Source organism: Monopterus albus, unplaced genomic scaffold (assembly GCF_001952655.1).
Source record: "Monopterus albus unplaced genomic scaffold, M_albus_1.0 scaffold126.1, whole genome shotgun sequence".
Taxonomy (NCBI): domain Eukaryota; kingdom Metazoa; phylum Chordata; class Actinopteri; order Synbranchiformes; family Synbranchidae; genus Monopterus; species Monopterus albus.
In genome coordinates, this window is record NW_018128006.1 from 2828664 (window position 1) to 2848820 (window position 20157).

General features: G+C 38.5%; 2 protein-coding genes across 3 annotated transcripts in view; one reads left to right on the forward strand and one right to left on the reverse strand.

Annotated features, from left to right (window-relative positions):
• Nucleotides 1-4565: 4565 nt before the first annotated feature.
• Nucleotides 4566-15840, forward strand: LOC109967141 (uncharacterized). The gene is made up of 9 exons (XM_020612503.1): nucleotides 4566-4704; nucleotides 7766-7862; nucleotides 8810-8984; nucleotides 11405-11550; nucleotides 13245-13421; nucleotides 13739-13855; nucleotides 13985-14071; nucleotides 15127-15274; nucleotides 15494-15840. Exons 1-9 carry the CDS (start codon nucleotides 4691-4693, stop codon nucleotides 15511-15513), a joined length of 981 nt encoding a protein of 326 aa, XP_020468159.1. The 5' UTR covers nucleotides 4566-4690; the 3' UTR covers nucleotides 15514-15840.
• Nucleotides 15841-19330: 3490 nt separating this feature from the next.
• Nucleotides 19331-20157, reverse strand: part of nadka (NAD kinase a) — a 17174-nt gene continuing 16347 nt past the window's right edge. For both annotated transcript variants that reach the window (XM_020612501.1, XM_020612502.1), the window contains one exon: nucleotides 19331-19592. In XM_020612501.1, the coding sequence (XP_020468157.1) occupies nucleotides 19445-19592 (148 nt within the window). In that variant the 3' untranslated portion in view covers nucleotides 19331-19444. The remainder of the gene's footprint in view (nucleotides 19593-20157) is intronic.

Here is a 20157-nt window from a genome sequence, read left to right on the forward strand (position 1 = left end):
TCTGGTTTTCTCCCCACTCCCGCATTTGGCGGCGTGCAAAAATTATTATGACGCATTACTGCCTCCAACTGGAAGAGATTGGAATAACACGTCTCTCCAGGGCTTCGTGAGAGATCACATACAAATCAAAGTTTATTTTTATTTTGAAATTCCCTGCCTCTCACCATTGCAGTGGTGGAAGAAGTACTTAAATTTCTTTATTAATTTAAAGAAGCAATACCACTGTGTAAAAATATTATGTACAAGCCATTTATTTATATAGCACATTTCATACAGTGGTAATTCAAAGGGCTTTACATAGGCAAAGAAAAAAGGTAACAGCATAAAAAACAATCAGCATTAAAACCAGAATAAAATCATTTAAGATGAAGTGAAAGTTTACCAGTAAAGGGCCTGCATTAAAAATGTTATGTAAATAAAAGTACCAAAGTATTAGCATCAAAATATACAGTACTTGAAGTCTCAAAAGTAAGGTACTCATTATACAGAATTTCATTCACATTTCACATTAACGTATATCATATTATGGGGAGATGGAACATGAAGTCTTTTTAAATAGATAAATAAGTATTTTTTGTGTGAAAAATACTTAAATAGTTGCCAATTAATTTTATGTTAACTAATAATTTTGGTTATAAGTCCACTGTTGGGTAATATTTATTGATGAAAGTGCATCATATTTTACAAGCACTGATTTGTATGCAAAGTCTTGATTTGTAAAGCAACTAAAACTGTCAGATTATTAAAAATTATAACAGAGTAACAGGCACAATATTTGAAAATGTAGTGCAGTAGAAAATATAAAGTGGCATGAAAAGAAAATGTTCAAGTGAGACACAAGTAACAAAATAAATCTGAACTAATGAAAGCCTCTCACTGTTTGTTTTTATGTCCCCTGTCTTGAATCTTTTTTTATCAGAAACATTACACCACAATAAGTGTGGTAGCTTTAATGGTCGAGTCACCTGTGTGTGATGTCGTTGTATAGTCCTTTCCTGAACTTCAACATCTCCTCCAGGTTCTTACACTGTAAACACTCCTGCATAGACATCAGCTTCATGCCTCTGGGCAAGGTGAATGTGGAGCCATCCATGACAGCCTCCAGCATTTCCAGAGACATTGAGACAGAGCTTGGTTGGTCAGAACAAACAGGAAACAGACAAGCGTTCCACAAACTACAGCTGGACGTGTCACCAGAAAACCTCAAGGACTTCATTATCCACTATGGTTGAATTGGAGGCGTGTGCTGTCGCAGTGGGAGCGCGCAGAGGGAAGGGAGGGCAATCTTGTCCGGACGCTAATAAGACCCAATGGCTGGTGCAAGGTGGCCAGGAACGCTGAAACGCGGCAGAGCGTGGTGGACGAAGGAGAGAAGGAGAAATAACAGTTATTTACAAGAAAACCCTCACAGTGCACCTTTAAAAATGCAATTTGATCAGAATCAGTATAACACTTGCACAACACCGACATAGACTTGAAACCTGCACTTGAGATTTCTGATGAATGGAGTGCTTGAAGAGACCAGGTGTACATCCATCACTCAGGGGGTCTGGGATTCAGGCCGGTCCATGAGGGATTTGATCCAAGTTGTACCATTTATGAGTTTTGTGGTGGCAATAATATACTCCATCCCGCTATCTTCCATTTGAGAGAGGAAACGAAGAGCGGCTATTTCTGCATATGTCACTCCACTCAATTAAAAGAAAATCTGACATTTTATATAACTCACAATTCCAAACATGTAACAATACACAAAGGTAGTTTTATTTTACAAAAACCTAAAATGTTCAGTGAAATATTTACAAGACAAAGACAAGTTCATTAGAAAAAATACACAGAACTAAGTAAATTTACAGCTAAAACTACACACTGTGTCTAAGAACCGGAAGCATACAAAGTGACTTTATTTTACAACAACATTTTTCTTCCACTAAAATGAACAAGAATTTCAGAACATAGTAAGGTGAGGTCTAAGGTCCTGTCAAGTGTAACTGCAACCATGTTTCAATGAAACCGAAGCCATATTCATCACATGGCACAAGCTACATGCTTATTAAAAACACTGTCTTTAGCACAAAATGAACTCTGACTCAGAGGCTAAATTTTAAAAGTCTTCATTTGAGCTGGAGTCCACTTGGTAGGTTACAGGTTTATGGGCACGTGAGGGTTTGTTCCGCGGCGCCGCCTCTACAGGAGCTGCTTCTTTTGAGTCTGAAACCTGGAAGCTGTTGTCGTCTTCCCACTTCTTTGTTTTCTTGCTGCCAGTAGTTGCTTTGGTCTTCAGGCGTGACATGAGGTTATCTGAGCTGTTCATGTTAATGACGAATGTTCCACACAAACTGAAGTTAGTCACGGCGTTCCACAGGGCTCTGTGTTAGGTCCAATTCTCTTCACTTTATACATGCTCCCTTTAGGCAATATTATCAGGAAGCACAACATAAATTTCCATTGCTATGCAGATGATACTCAGTTATATTTATCTATGAAGCCAAATGAATCAGATCAGCTGGTCAAACTTCAAGCATGTCTTAAAGACATAAAGGCCTGCATGACCTGCACCTTCTTACTTCTAAACTCTGACAAAACTGAAGTTATTGTGCTTGGGCCTGAAAACCTTAGAAATCTGCTGTCTAATCATATAGTTACTTTAGATGACATAGCTCTTGCCTCCAGTACTACTGTGAGGAACCTGTGAGTCATCTTTGATCAGAATATGTCCTTTAAATCACACAAAATCCAAGTCTCTAGATCTGCCTTCTTTCACCTACGCAATATTGCAAAAATCAGGAGCATCCTGTCTCAAAGTGATGCTGAAAAACTGGTCCATGCATTTGTTACTTCCAGGCTGGACTACTGTAACTCTTTACTATCAGGATGTCCCAATAATTCCCTAAAAAGCCTCCAGTTAATCCAAAATGCTGCAGCCAGAGGACTGACAGGAACGAGCAAGAGAGATCATATCTCTCCCATATTAGCTTCTCTCCACTGGCTCCCTGTAAAATTCAGAATAGAATTTAAAAACCTTCTCCTAACATACAAAGCCCTTAATGACAAGGCTCCATCATATCTTAAAGACCTCGTAGAGCCTTATCATCCTAACAAAGCACTTCTTTAAGATTAGACTTAAGACGTTCCTTTTTGATAAAGCTTATAGTTAGGGCTGGATCAGGTGACCCTGAGCCTTCCCTTAGTTATGCTGCTATAGGCCTAGGCTGCTGGGGGGCCCCATGATGCTCTGAGTTTCTTTCCCCTCCCCTCCTGCTCTCCTCTCCGCTCCTCTCCTCCCCTCCCCTCCCCTCTCCTCTCTCTCCCTATGCTTCTATATGCCACCATTACACATTACTAACTGTGTATCTCCTCTCTCTCGTAGTGTGTCCTCTCTCTCTCCCTGTACCTTTCTGCAGGTTGCCCTGGCCCTGGAGCTCTACGTCTCTGATGAGCAGTCACCAGCCACATTGACCTGATCAGTGTTTGATTATTGTGTCTTGTTGTTTTTCTTCTTTTGTCTCTCCTTTATCCACTCACCCCAACCGGTCGAGGCAGAAGGCCACCCACCAAGAGCCGGGGTCTGTCGGAGGTTTCTTCCGTTAAAGGGAGTTTTTCATCCCCACTGTCACCAAGTGCTTGCTCAAGGGGGATTTGTTGGGTTTTCCCAATGTAATAATATTGATAACAGTAAGGTCTAGACCTTACTTTGTAAAGTGTCCTGAGATGACTTTTGGTGCTATACAAATCAAATTTGATTTGATTTGATTTGATTTCAAAGCTGGGGTGAACCGTTGCCCTCTCAACCAGGCTCACAGAGGACTGGTAGAGAGCATCCTCACCACTGGCATCACTGTCTGGTATGGTAACACCACACAAGCAGAGAGGAAGGCTCTTCAAAGGGTCATAAAGATGGTAGAGAGGATCACTGGGACTGAACTGCCTGCTATGGACACACTATACACACAGTGCTGTTGTAAAAGGGCAGAGAACGTAATCTGAGACTCACTCCACCCAGCTCACACCCTAAACTACACAAAAACTGCATGTACAACCTCATGCACAGCAGAGACAGTAACACACATAACAAGACTTTACAACAGCTTTTTCCCTGCCGCAGTATTTGTTGGCAAATACAAAATGTGAGAAACATGTGCAATAACCCCTTATTATTATTATTACTAAAAGAAATACCATATCCAACTCCACTATGTGAAATACTATGTGCAATATTTGAAGTTCACCATCTCTTCCATTATCTATTATTTTATTTTTTGTTTGCGTTTTTATCTTGAATTCATTTTTACACTACAGTATGTCACTCTTACGTAACTTTATTTTCAGACTAGATGTTCTTTTCTGGCTTTTAACTTTTTACCTGACTCCAAGAGAGCTGCACAAGAATTCCTATATGCCTAGATTGCCTGTTTATGCATAAATAGCAAATAAAAATATTGAGTCTTGAATTGTTGTTTCTTGTGCAAAAGCAATAATTATAGCCGCTCTAATCCTCTAGGGGGCAGTAGCGTCTTCAACAAACAATACGTTTAAGAAGAAACGCGATTAGTAGAAGGGGAGTAGGCTGTACTTCCTGTTTGTATAATGAAATGTGAAACTGAAGTTCAGGTAGTTTGGTCTGCTGGAGGTAAACAGCAAATGGGCATAGGAATGTAAGCTCCGGTTCCCGCATCTTGTCCACAAGGAAATGGACGAGTTAAGGTGAGTATCTTAATATATAACCATTAATTTTATGGCATTCTGTTAATTGCGGCGTGTGGACATGTCAAGACAAAGTGGTCAGACACCTGCTAGATGTTAGCTAACGCTACTCACAGAACTGGTACGTTATAACTTGTCACACCTAGAAAGCAAGATGTTTGAAGGAAACCTGAACCGTTACAATGGACTTACCACGTTAACATGTTATAAAGTATCTGTTTTATTTAAAGCGACCTGTTGTTGCCTGACACGTAGCCTACACAGGCATGTATTGGATTATAAACAGAGAAATAGCTCCTTAAATAAATACCTTAGTTAAATACGCGCAAAATGCACAGTGAGAAACGGCTATAAGTGATTTACTGCATTCATTTATCCTTACGTCTTATGATTTTCCTCACGGGGCAAAGCCTGGATTCATGTGCAGACCACTGCCTCATGTTTTTCTCTTTTCCAAACGGAAATTCTGTCGAAGTCCCAGATTTGGGATTAGCCATTGTATTCAGTGATAATGCCCACAGGATAGTGTTACAGTGTCCTTTTTCTGACTGACTGAGTGGAAAAAGTTGGCCTGGAAAAAAGCTCCTATACAGTTGTATGCAAAAATATGGCTACCCAAGGGCTGGTTCTTTATTTAGTTGATTTTTGAAGTGAAAAGAAGTGAATGTCCTTTCTTGAAAATGCATCTTCTGAACTTAATAAACAGACCAATTAACGGCAGTTAGCCCATGACATCTAGAAAAGTTTAGTCAGTACTTAGTAACTCCTCCTTTGGCAGATGTCACAGCTTTCAAACCCTTTTTGGAGTCAGATAGGGGTCTTGATTTTGATATTTTCATTCACTGTTTCTTGCAGATCAATTCAAGTTCTGAGGTCTTAGTTTTCTTGCACACATAGTGTGTTTAAGATCTAGCCACAGATTTTCTATATGTCCAGTGTTTCCTGCCACACAGCCTCAAAGAATAATATAACATTTCCACCCTTGTTCTTCTCAGTTGATGAACTGTTCTTGTCCTCAAATGTGTTTTTTTCCTTTGGTGATTTTGTGCAACACATTTTCAAAATGACTGTGATGTCTAGAATTGACTTTGCATATTCCATAGATTTGACTTCTGTATTTTTGTGGGTTTCCTTCTGCTGACTCTTCCATATAGGCCCAGTTTATGCATCAACACTGCATAAATTTTACATTTTTGTTTGTGCAGTTCTATCTGAAACATACCTTGGTCTTCCACATCTTGTCTTTGACTTCCACATTTCGCCTAACAGACATTTCTTAATCACATTTTGAATACTGGAAATTTCAAGCTGGAAGTGCTTTGATATTGTTTTGTATAGAGGTGGGAGGAAAAATTGGTTCACATAAGAACTGTGATTCATATCTTGTATGATTCTAAATAGATTCACAAATGCTAAAAGTAGATTTTTGTAATAATGTTGATGGAACGACAAAGGCGGAACTGGACCGCAAAGCCAGTGCAGCACACAGACGGTGTACAGCACACGCATTCACGACTTGTGTTGCAACATTAGTTCATCTTCAGTAAAGGAAATAATCTAAGTGTGTGTTAATGACTTGATGGTGAGCTTTAAAAGACAAATGTGTAGGGTTGTGTGAGTACCTAGTAGCCCATCACCAACAGACTGATTAACAAATGAGAGCAGCTCAGCAAAACACACTTCAGGCTCAGTTAGCACTACTGAGCTAAGCTTTATTAGCTCATTGGGCAACGGAGAGAAATCCGTTGTTAGACACACAGTTAACTAAGAGAGCCAAATGTAGTGCCTTTCTTTTTTTTTAATTTAATAATCATTTTGAGTCAAATATCATTCTGAATCAAATTGTGATGCCAAGAATGTGGACTGAATTGTGTTTGCCAAAGATTCCCACCTTTAGTATCGCCTCGTCTCTTTGTAAGGATCATTTGCCTCCGTTTTTCTAAGTTTATGAAACTGAAAGCAGCTGAATGTAAATATTTGAAGAAGGCCCATTTTTGCCCCGGGGTAGCCAAACATTTTCATACTGTATTCTGAAAGAATATTAATGTGTATTTTTGGATGTATTGATTTGTGTAGCTGTTGATTGTCTGTGCATTTTTTTTCTATTCACTTTTTAAAGCCTAAGGGTTTTATGAATGTGCTGCTTAGTGAATTATTTCCATTTATTGTGTTCTTTAAATGCTTTGTTTCTTTGATGCTGCTGTTCTCTGGACTCCTTTTATAGACAGTGGGGCCACTCACCTGCTGTAATAACATTTGAAGCCCTCCTTGCAGTGCACTGAACACTGGACCTCTGCAGACACACACACACACACACACCCATGCTCACACCTCCTCCTAAAGACAGATTTGCACTGAGCTGCACCTTATAATGTTACTACACTCTTGCTGCTGACCTGATTAGGTTCCATACATCCCTTTTTATTTGTTCATATTTTTATATTGACTTATACAATTTTGTGTTGTGTAAATGTCTTTTAAACCAAGAGCTGCCAGAAAAATTTTTCGTTGTGCTATGCATAATGACAATAAAGATTCTTGACTTGACTTGTACGGACAGACCTTTCACTGACAATTGTCTTCTTCTGATCCACTTTTATTGATTTGTGAAGCTCATTGTGGAAACACCTGTTGTATCTTCTCCTTTCCTTTTGCTCATCATAGACTAGACAACAAACTGTACGCACACTGTTTCTTTTACCTTTGTTGTTGGTGCAGTACCCTGTGCATGCACTTTGTTACTTTCCTCCTTTAGACATTTTAACATCTGGCTCATTTACAGTTTCTAGAGTTAACAGTGGCAATTGTCCTTTGAAAATAAAGCTATAAAAATAAATCAGTAAGTTACTTGTAGTTTTTTATGGCATGCAAACAACAAAGTAACCATATTGTAAAATGTTGTGGTCCAATATTCTTTCCATATGTGTATATCAGAGCGACATAAGATAGTTTAGTGGTGAAAATGAATAAACTACTGATTCTCTCAATCCCTCATGGAATGCATAAATAAAATGGCACCACTGTATTGGTTATTTTTATTATTATTTATTTTACTTTTAAGTCCGTTGTTGGACAACCGGCCACAAGAGAGCCCAGACCTGCTGTTGTCAAACCTGAGGCCGAGACACCAGGAGCTGATCCCAACACCATGTGGACCGGTGAGATGCTTTTTGCTTTGTCTCAGTAACAGACTGCAACACTGTGTCTAAAAGTAGGGATGCACTGATGCTGATACCAGTCTCGGGCCCGATAAAGCCCTCTAGTACTGTACTTCTACTTGTAAAAGTTGTTGTGAACTGGAAGAAATCAAACACTACCTTTATGTTGCTAACGGCGATGTCAGCTGAGCTCTGTCTATGAAAATGGGTTGAACTCCTGTGGACTTTGAGGCTGAGACCAGCAGCAGAACAGGTACAGTGTGTGTCCAGCAGAGCGGAAAGTGTAGAGCCGCACTCAGTTTAACACAAGAGCACGCAGCCTCGTTACAGTAAACATTTAAATTGCTAAGTGTGATAACGTGCGCCTAAACTGTGACATTCTAGTCAGGGGGTTGTGAAAACATTACATCCTAACACAGGGTCACATGCCTAAAAAAGGTTAAAACCCACTGTAGCAGGCTACAGAAATTCAGCTACACATTATTCAGTAGGAATGGTGGCAGTGGTGTGTTTATCACAAAAGGTTTTTAAGTAATTTGCACAGCCTCCTGTTAAATGTTTTATTTAACCACTATCAGAAAGTAAATCTCATTAAATTAATCTGTCTCTACAGCAATTGGATTTTTTTTGTAGTAGAAACAGTGCATAATTTAGTACTCGTACTAAATGCGGGGGGGGGTCAAAAGAAGCTGAGCTAAAACTTAAGTCTCCCTGCAAGTGAAGTTCGGGTTCTAGAAATAAAGTTTACATAGTCATTAAATTTATTTAGAACCAAGTAAAAAATAGCAGTTGTCTATAAATTGGAGTCACTCGGCTCTGCTGTGTTCAAACTTCTGCTTTTTCAGTTGCAAAATTAGTCTTTCATTTGCTTAGACTTGCAGACACAGTTCCATTGAAAATATTTTTATCACAAGTTGTTTTACATTCTCATCTCCACCCTGTTCCAGATAAAGCGTTGGTCGGAGCTGTCATGTCTGGTGAAGCTCTATTTCTGCTTCACCATAGCGTCTCTGCTGGCGCTGCTCGGCCTCACCCTAACCAGCATCTATAAGCAGCGTAAGGACACAAGCATGACTGATGAGGACAACTTGACTGTATCTCTCATACTTCTGGTGGGAATATGTGAGTACCATCAGTCCATCAGCAGGACGAAAACTGTCTTCAGGAACTTGATTTCACTCCTTGCCCGTTTACCAACCGAACACAGTGTTGGCCAAGCGTTTCCTGATGTAATTATTGCTGTTTATCATGCTTCTCTTTGCATACTCTGTTGAAATGATACCGCTGGGCACTGAGTGTTTCAGGTTATCCATTACTGATCCAGCCTTGTACAGTTAAACCTATCTGTGAAACAACAACACATTCAGTCCAGTATGTATAGTGGGGTCCTGAATCCTCAGTAAAAATGTTTAAACAAGGAGACAAGGACAGCACATCTCAGGATGAACTGAATCAAACAGAACAGAAAGCACACGTTTCAGGCACCAGGTCCTCGTCAATGTGCAGACACACAATGTGACCCATTAGAAATGGGTGACCTATATGACAAATCAGTGCAAATGCCTTTCAGATGTTATTAAATGTGTCATTACAACAAAACAAGACGAAGTAAATCATTAAAATAAACAAAGATGATCGTTGTCGATCTGTAAAACAAATGACCTGAACAGTATCATAGAAAACAATACAGAGTGAAATGCTTGTTTAAACCAAAAGGTGTTAAGGTATTCAGCTGGTGAATCCTCCCACGCTCCCTTTGTGATGACGTTTTTCTTTGTCCCCACCAGTCGGCACTTGAACAACTTCAGTGTCCAGAGTGTTTCAGACTCAACTAAGTAAAATGCCTGGTGACCAGAGACTTCTCGCCCCGATTCCTGAATGAACATTTATGTTCACATATTCAAGTTTTCACATTGCATTTGGTCTTACCAACATAATGTAAACTGTGTGGGCATTTATGTATATATAAATAACAAGTGGAGTTGCATGTGATTCAAAGTGTACATTTAAGTATATATAAATAACAAAAGTGGAGTTGCATGTGATTCAAAGTGTTCTTGTCAGATGTAGGATGTGTAAACATATTGGCTTTAATTAATAAAATATAAAGTATTCAGTTCTCACGTGGAAAGTTGCTGCAAGGGATCTTGGCTAAAAAGTGTGTAGGCTTTAATGGTATATCTGAGTTGACCAAATAATCTCTTGTATCTGCTGCCCTCTTGTGGCCAAACGTGCTTTGTGTACTGTCCTGCTCTCCTTGTTTATAACAGTTAAACCTATACGTAACAATGAATGTAGGGTTGGACCTGATTATTTTCCATATTGATCACTGTAAGCTCTAAATTAATGGTTTTGTCTATAAAATGTCTGTAATAGCATATCACAAGTTTTCAGAGCCCAGGGTGACACAATCAGGTTTCTTGTTTGGTTCAACTTTCAGTCCAGAACCCACAGATATTCAGTTTTCTGTCATAGCTGGCAAAGAAAACCAGAAAATGTTGACATATATCAAGCTGGAAAAAGTGAATTTGGCCTTTTGTTATTGTTAAAAAATTAACTTTAATGATGAATTGATTATTTAAAAAATATTAGCCAAATTTAAATACCTTCTATCGATTGATTAATGAATCAGTCAACTAGTTGTTACAGTGCAAAATGTTTTTTGCCACTGTGTTTCAGAAAAGTGTTCTCTGTGATTGTTAGCTGGTTTTGTAGCTTGTTCGTTTTCCTTTTAGAAGTTAGTTCTGTGGTAGTCATCATCCACTAATGTGTAGGACAGATCTGAGGAGTAGGGATGGGGGTTCAGAAGCTTTCCTCTGAAACTGAATCCAGTTCCAAATCTATGTGTTGAGTCTGAATTCCTACAAATCCATTATCAAATCTGTTTAAGTAGCATATTTGTTTTATTCAGTGCAGAAACAAAACAAGCTCTTTTGGTAACAAAAGTTATAATCTAGTTTTTAATGACACCACTGGATTATAGACCAGTTACCAGACAAACACAGCACTGAGAGAAGAACTGTGGTAATTAACTATCAAATCCAAACCATGGACATTGTGCTGTGCTGAAGGGTTGTGGTGCTTTCACCTCATATCACTGCGCTCGCTGTGACACACACCGATCCTGTCCTCCCACATTCTTCCCTTTGCTGTGTTTGCTCCTCATTGGGGGGCTGTGCTGCAGCTGCAGAAGCCCCGGAACGCTGACGTGAAAACAACACAATGAAAATCTTTATTTCTGTTTGTGCTCGATCATTCAGTGAATTTTGAGTTGAATAAATCGCGGTTTTGCATGCACTGTGTTCCTCCTCAGGGTATCCAAAATGTTGGATGAGAGAGAAATATTTAAACAAAGGACTTGTCATTCTCCCTTCTCTTTTAAGTACCCTGCCACAAATATTACATTTTGCAGTTGTTTTGTTGACACTGGAACAATTACTCTGATCCACCATGTTTGTTTACAGCCTTGCATATAAAAGTGCAAATACATCAATTGACTTGGCTCCTGTTTTATGAGCATTGTATGGTCTTGTCACCTGCAGTGTTCTGCATCTACTATATCAGCCGTGGCGTGCTGCAGGAGAACAGACAGGAGCTGGTGGTGTTTGTACTCTGTGTGTTTGTGATCATGATCCGATCGGTGGTCAACTTCTCTGTGCTGGGGCCAAAGGACAAGCAGGATCTGCTGGTAGGTTGCTCTCTGCCAGACACCAAAAGAACATGAGTCAACCGTATGTGTGTGTGTGTGATGAACCATTACTTGCATTACATAGTATAATGAACACATGAAAATACAGCTGTTAGGATGAAATTACTTCACAACCCCTGCCCAGAACAGCAAGTTTGGGAGCACATAATATTAGTCAGCAGTTTAAATGTTTAATTTAACATGGGTACATGTTCTTCCTTTAAACTAGTGACTGTCCCTGGCTTCGTCCTGTCCTTTCTGCTGGACACACACCTGTACTGCTGAAGAGGAGCTGCTGGTTTCAGCCTCCACATCCACATGGATCCAACTCATTGTCATATACAGGGCTCATCAAACTCTACCGTTAACTAGAAAAAATGAGCGTTTGTTTTATCTTGTTCTCATCAATTCGCTACATTCAGCTTAACAAGCACCGTACGGGTTTAGTGGGTGAACAGGACCAGGTGTTTTGACTGCAGGGAGAGTGAAAATTTCTCATTTCTGTGAGTTCGTTGTCATATTCAGCTTGTTCAACAGGTGTTTGATTAACTACCCTCTCCATTGCTGCTGGATGTTGTTGCACATAGTGTTGTTTTCACAGTCCTGTACCTTGTCATCTTGCCCGCATGTGTGCGCCCACAGACACACAAAAAGGGTGTTTGTGGGCGCCCCTCCCTTCCTGTCACAAAGACTCAGAGCTCTTAGTCTACTTTACTTTTGTCATCATCACTTATCTTAAAATATCCACGAAGCACAGAAATGTATCCATCACCACCTAACATGCGTGTGTTAATGTAATGCTGCAGTTAAATATCCAGAATATTCAAATTTTTTGGATCTGGGATGTTTATTAAACCTTTTAACAAAATACAAAAGAAAATTCAAGATTCAAGATATTTGCATAGACAGACAGTCCAGGCATATAGGATTAAATGTGCCATATTATTTTATTTATTTATTTATTTATTTATTTTTGGTATCACATTTGATACATTTTTGGTGATTTTTGTTGCTCAGAAACTCACCTAGCAAAAATGTTACAAATGGTTTTATAGAGTTAATGATGGGCTCATTAGTTTTCGCCCTGTTGAAAGAATCTCTGATTCCACCATTTGATGTCACTGTTGTTACATGTATCAGTCACATCTAGCTGTGAGCTTAGACTTGTCCGCTGTCAGTGAATAGTGAGTACAACCTACAAGGTATTCTTCATATCTGACTGCATATTATAGCTCTTAGTTAATGTTTACTGGTCATTTGCCTTGATATGGTTAAAGTCAACTGATGGAAAATTGTGAGAACCTTATTTGGGCTTTTACAGGAAGAGAAAAGTCCACTGTTTGTTGCAGCAGTGTCTCCTCTAGTGAGAAGAACATAAGGCCCTAACATGTTTAAATGTACTAGTCACTTTGTTATGGATTCATTTTTAGTTATTTTACTTTCTCTTATCTAGTAAATGGTTTGCTGATCAATGAGCTGTGGACTCTCTATCATGTATAGTTACCAGTTATTAGCTAAACCTAATGCAGTCTAATACAAGTGCTGTGCAATGAATCCTCCCTTCATGACAGTGATTGATTTATTTTTTTTTTGAGGATGCCATAAACCTGAAGGACCATAGAATTTTTCTATCTTTTATATAAAGCTACATTATTGAAAACTGAGTTACGAGCTACGATCTGTGTCTGTTGCAGGTTCGTTTTGTGTGCATCATGTGTGTGGGTACAGTGCACGTTCTCTGCACCTCACTGCTCATCCTGAGGCCCAACATGATGGCGTTCCGTGTGGGGGGGGCCTTGGAGAGACTCCAGGAGCAGTATTTCCTGCTCAACCTCTGCTTTTCCATGGTGACCTTTGACCTACAGGCTCAGGTACACGCCTTCCTCTGTATAAATGTGACCGCCTCATCATCCTGTGATGTTCAGTGCCCTCCTTGGGGTGAACCAGTTCTCCCTCACCCAGCCTCAGGCAGGGATTTCCCACGTGTTTTAAAAGTTAGATCGAGTCAGATATCTCATGTTTGAGAGTGCAGCACAAGCTGTGGTTGCATTCGCATTCGGTCTGTTGATGCTACTGCTATGTTTGTGGAGCATTTGTTGGTACAAGAGGAAAGAACAAATTAAAATACTAGTATCTCTGTAAGATAACTGCTGGCTGACTTCATTAATAGCGTGTTGGTGTGTTTCAGTTGTGTCTGTGTATCCTGATCACAGCGTTGGATTTGGTCATCTCCACTAGCAATAGCATCATCCTGGGTGTTGGAGTAGTCTGGGCCTGCCTAACTGCTGCTGTTGGTGCTGTTGCAGTGAGTGCTCTTCATCTAATGCAGGAGAATAAACAGATTATTGATAGAAATATCATGTAGGATGCATTCTGAATAAGCACACATTGTAAATTCAGAAGCAGTCATAAGTTGTTACCACTTGTTTTTCAGGTTTTAAAAGAAGCCAGGGTCTTGGTTTGGGTCTTCATGGGGCAGAACCTTCCTCAGCTGGCCTTCTTGGTTTATCTGCTGTATATGGTAGGCTGACAATGACTGATTTATTAAAATTTCTCTGAATCTGTACAGGTACAGGTTTTTACATTAATCCATGTGTGATTCATTTTCAAAACTTCCCCCAAAACTCCAACTACTTTTATTTTTTTCTTCTGAGATTGTAAATTCTTAAAAATGGATCACAACTTCATAGCTTCATTTAAAAAAAAAAAAGCCTAGTAACTGGGAACTACAGTATTTCTCATTTCAGCCATTTTAACAAAGATTCAAACAGAATGGAATCTTTTGAAAAGGATGAATGAAACTACTGTAACCAGATAGCCAGTGTTATTCACATCACTTGTTTGTGGTCATAATGTTATGGCCACAAACAAGTGATCATAACATCAACACATCGATCATAACATTGTTATGATCGATGTGTCTGTCTGTATATATGTAGTTGCTGGTCAGGAGTGGAGCTCTAGGACTATAATAAATTTGATCAGGCTGTGGATACACAGACTTTGTAGTGGGAGCAGTCCAGTAATGGTTTCTACCATTTCATGAGATTTTCTTACAACAAAAAATGGTTTCCCTTGGATAGAGCCAGGCTATTTGTCCCCCCTTTTACCACCTTTGGGCTAAGCTACAGTAAGTTAATCATATTTAGCACAGTGTTGACATTACTCTTGACAAGCACAGAAATATCAATTACAAGTACTCATCAGTGTAACTACAGCTTTCATGTGAATAATAAATACATTATTTTTTCTGAAATATGAGTTGAAATATAAAGTAGTATAAATACTCATGTACCAGTACATCACATTGTACTTATATTACTTGAGTAAATATACTTTGTTACTTTACACTACTATAAAATGCTATTACTAAAAAAGTTCAACAGGAGCATTTTGATATTTTCATTTTAAGAGACATTTGAATCATTGTAAATAGATCCACTTGACAAAAACACAAATTATTAAATTATTGGGCTGTGTATATGTGCATGACAGTGCATTTGCGTACAAATTGTGATAAGCTGTAAATTCAGAAATTGATTTCTGCAGGAAAACGATGGTTTGCTTTAATTTCAGGTGATAGTGAAATGGTTCTCGGACAGCATGTACACCCGGGAGGCAGCTACCATCACTGCAGCTTTGATTTCACTCATAATTAAGGTGGTTTTATTTTGGGGCCTCATCAGACTGGTCCACAGCTTTGGCCAAGGCCTGAGGGAGAGAAGTGAGTATGCTGTGTGATGTTTCAAACATTAGCCTGAGCAGAATTTATAACAAACACTTCATTAAGAGAATGTTAACTAATCACAGTTTGTTTGCAAATGTCCCCTTTTTGTTATCATGGTCAGGAAACCTGTGTTTTTCCTGACTGTACTGACCTTGAGTGTGTTTATGTTGGTTAAGAAAACAGCACAGTACCAAACTTTACATTTTTGTCCTGCAGTGTTTGCACCCAGCAAGTGATACAACACCTGGTGGTGATGGACCAAGGGCACAGCTGCTTGTTGAAGGCCTGACTTTAAGACACTTCAGCTCTGCGGTGTTGACCAGGGAGCTCAGATTCAGCATGAACTCCACCAAAATGGTCAGTTACCTGAGATCTTTTCTCCTTTAAAAAAAAAAAAAAATCCTAATTTTCTCTTTCCTGGTATGGAAGTTATTTTAGTTAACACATCTTGGGTCAGTGTGCCTGCTTTATCTGTAGGAAGTAAAGAACCACAATTCAACTCGGACTGCATTCATTTTAGCATGAAATGCCTTTGTAGCTTGGATTTATAATGCTTTTTAAATGAACAATTATAATATGTAAATCTATTAGCACTTTAAATTGCCAAGGTTTATTTAAAGTTGACAGATTTTAGTTTGCTTTTGCATTGTCTAGAAAGATTACTACTTTGGGAAACACTGGAATATATTTGACTTTTTTTTACTAAACTTTTTGATACACTTGCTCAAGGTGTTGTTTTTTTTCTTCAATAAAATGTCAAATGAAATGGCTAATTATGTTTGTTGCTCAAATATAAAACTAGACTCTACTTAACTTTTTTTTGTTACTTCAACTCGGGGCTTAAAAATGAATCCACCGCATTCTGGTAATTTTATAGAAACCATGAACTGGTTTCAGGCGTGATGCACGTTGATCAAACAGGAGGATACACACTTCCTGGTTAAATGGCGTTTATTAAAGTGCTATGGGAAAAAAATAGAACTCATTATAGAAAGATTAACAAGCTTACCAATACAAAAGATGTTCTTACTTATAAAAGTGGAAAAGCACTTTGGGATAAGAGTTGATAAATGCCTCTTTTCGAATATTTGAGTATTCACTGTGCTACATATACACTGCAGTCAAACGTTTGGACGCACTGAAATTGCACTGAATTGAATTGGGATAGGGAGCCCAAACCTTTGACTTGTAGTGTACTTCTGATCAAACTGTTGAAAGTTGGAGAATCAGAACTCCTTAAACAAAAAGAATTAACTGAAGAGCTTGTGAATGTAAAAAAGTACCAAACAGATTTATTTTCTGCAATGATCCTTTGTAAACAGGTTCATAAACATATAGACATTACAAAATACATCTTGCTTATTCAAGCATATGTGTATATACATATTCCGAGTTAAAGGAATGATTGTCTTTTGGAGCTTGTTGGTCCTCTTCAGTTTTAACAGGTGCTATAACTGATCATGTTTTCACCCTTAAAAATTTTGAGCGAAGACTTTATCAGATCAGCAGATGTACAGTAGGGCACCTAAGTATTCAACAAAGGTTGCACAGTAGCATACAGAGCTAATAAGAAAGGATGCACCACAGTCTAACAATTAAATCCTTCAACAAACACTCACAAAAACTACACACTTTAGCTTAAAGGAGGTTTTAAAAATACTGAAAAGACCCTGAAGACATCTGAACTGGAATGAAAATCAGTTGACGTCATCCAACGCTTTCAGTACATGACTCAGTAGATTCTGTGAAACTCACTATGTAACTCGATTAGTTAAGTGTTGTGCTGTAGACAACATGTGATCACAATGACCAAATCACAGATCTGTGCATGTTTTATTAAAAAAAAAAAAAAAAAATTACCATTAGGTAAACCTTGAAAAATATGTTTATACATTGTTACCAGTGTTTTAAGGCACAGTCTACAGTAGGGCCACTATTGCCAAGTAGATGTACTATAAATCTGCTCAGGACCAGGATGCACTTAAGTTTCAGTTTTTCCAGATTTGACAGAATTCTGAAAAGTCTGAGTTAAATTTTTTTGTTAAAGAACTCTCCACAAAAGTGCAGTGTGTATGTGACCCTGTCAACTGTCTTAGAGATTAAAAAGTGCTAGAACAGCCCTGATAGCACCCATCCAGAATATTGCAATAACCAAGATCCTCCCAAGCCTAGTTTCCTTTTGATTACAAGTCAAAACTGTTTTTTTTTTTTTTGTTTTTTTAACTGCATTTAGACTTCAGCAGACAAGTTTTCACAGCATACAGAAGGAAAATGCTCAGACAATCTCGGACCAATAGTAGGGACAAACTCCATTCAAAAACCGGCCATTTTAACATGCTTGTACATGAGTAAACATTTGGGGAAATTTACAGACTCCCCATTAGTGCTGCAAACTAATAGCATTTGAACTTGGCTAAGCCTGGTTCTCTGAGAAGCATGTGAGAGTTAGGCCTATTGTTTGTTTTCTATGGTGCCCCAAAGTGTTCATTTTATTAAATATTTAAACTCTTTTTTTATGAATTTCAATTTAATAATTGCAAATTTACATTGTAAGTTTTTTTCAATGTAATTTTTGTTCCATCATAGACACTTATTTCAAAATTCCCATTTTCATAGTTTTGTACAATTTTGTTAAGGAACACAATGTCACTTTTAAAGACGGAAATTGGCAGCGGGCTCATCACCTCTTTGCCAATCCCAACCTCTCTGCATATAAAGTGCTAGCAGCCAACAGCTAGCTCCTGTAACCAGCATCTGTTGAATACAACAACCTACTACTACTACACACTATTCAGTTACATGTCCCTCTTTGAGAAATATCTGTAGCCACACAACACTGTCAACAGAATTACTTATTTAACGCTGCCTTCTTTTAAAGCTTACTGCAGCACTGCTGCTGCTCAGGCTAACAGGAGCTAGCTCACCAAATATGGTGACTGGTTGGTAGGACTGGCTTCACTGGCTAAAAAGTGAGGGGCTGAGACAACTTTACTGCCAAAAAAAGTGAAATAAAATGTAATTTGGAAAATTATACTGTGAAATAAGAAAAAAAGGGCAGTTTGGAATAAATTCTGTAGTGAAATAAAAATGAAAAGTTGTATAAAAACATTGAAATGACATTTTGTAATATGTTTAAGTTATTTCTGAATATACTATAATTTGATTAATTTAAGATACCTTAATTTAATTGTACACTTTGCAATATCACAGTTTATGGAAGCGTACTGCATATTGCATTCAAAGGGGAAAAAACGGAAGGTCTGATTTCATTTCTCATAATTGAGATGCAGATAACATAATTACAAGATCTTTTCTCATAATTGAGATAATGCAGAGGCTGGAGTGCTGCACAACCTGCCTGAAAATCATCAGGTTTTACCAAATTCTTTAGTATCAAAGTAATTCAGTGATATTTGTCAGTACATCCAGTTGTGCATAGCAAAAGTGAACTGTTAAGACCTAAGTTGACAAACTAAGTATTCAAAAATGCAAACAGCTATTACAACAATTACATCAACACTGAATAAATCTTAAAAACCCAATGCTCTGAAGCTTTGACTCCTGCTCTGTACATGTGAGTGGGTTACTGTGAAGGCAGCTACATTAACGTCTGTATTTAGCCTGTATTTGTTTGTTTTAGAACACTTAGTATGTCAAATTAGCCATTAACAGTTCATTTGCTATGCACTATTAGGTGTACTGACAACCATCACTAAATTACTCTGACACTAAAGCATTTGATAAAACCTGTTTTTCAGGCAAGGTGTACAGTGCTCCAACCCCTCTCATAATTGAGATGTTTTCTCATGATCATGAGATAGTATGACAATTATGAGAAAAGAATTCATAATTAGGTGATCAGGATCTCATGATTACATGATAAGAGCCTCCAATTTTTACTTCTTTTGTGAATGCAAAGTGCTTCTATAATAGTTGGCCTATTATTCCACCACATTAAAACATGGAGGACTGTAGTGCTGCTTGGTCCAATACTACTATAAGGAATCATTTTCATATATATGAAGGGCAGCATTATTAAGACAGACTTTTGAATCGAGTTTGGTGAGACTTTATATTCATCAAAGAGCATGGAGCATTATCAAACTAATACTAAGACCTTCGAGTCCTGGAGAACTTGGAGAATATCTTGAGGGTTGTGGAATGGCCTCAGAACTCCTCGTCCTCTGAGCTGAGGTAGTTCTGCTTCTTCCTCACGTTCCAGTGTAAACACTGGGCCAGGCTCTCAAACCAGTCATTGACTGGGTCCCGGAAACAGATGGAGGGAACAGGGAAGCAGGAAGTGGTGATGGTAATACTGAAAAGGGGATGGGGAAAAATGAGACGGTTTTGTGTCACTCAAGGCTAAGAGGAAAGAAAACTCTAGGTATTTGTAATCGTAAGAACAAAGCGGAAGGTGTTGACAGAAGTAGTAACACAATATCCTTCTGAAGCAATGCTGGGTATTGGCCAAAAAAGGAGTCGGTTAACTAGAAGTGACTGGCAGCTCATTTCAAGAAACAGAAGGCAATGGGAGCTATTTTGAGGATCTACAGCATCTGATCAAGACGTACAGTGCCTTGCGAAAGTATTCGGCCCCCTTGAACTTTGCGACCTTTTGCCACATTTCAGGCTTCAAACAAAGATATAAAACTGTAATTTTTTGTGAAGAATCAACAACAAGTGGGACACAATCATGAAGTGGAACAAAATTTATTGGATATTTCAAACTTTTTTAACAAATAAAAAACTGAAAAATTGGGCGTGCAAAATTATTCAGCCCCCTTAAGTTAATACTTTGTAGCGCCACCTTTTGCTGCGATTACAGCTGTAAGTCGCTTGGGGTATGTCTCTATCAGTTTTGCACATCGAGAGACTGAAAT

Coding starts and splice junctions, on each gene's coding strand:
- LOC109967141 (XM_020612503.1), top strand. Junction 7,863..8,809: donor TCCCAACACCATGTGGACCG/GTGAGATGCTTT, acceptor ACCCTGTTCCAG/ATAAAGCGTTGGTCGGAGCT. Junction 8,985..11,404: donor CATACTTCTGGTGGGAATAT/GTGAGTACCATC, acceptor TGTCACCTGCAG/TGTTCTGCATCTACTATATC.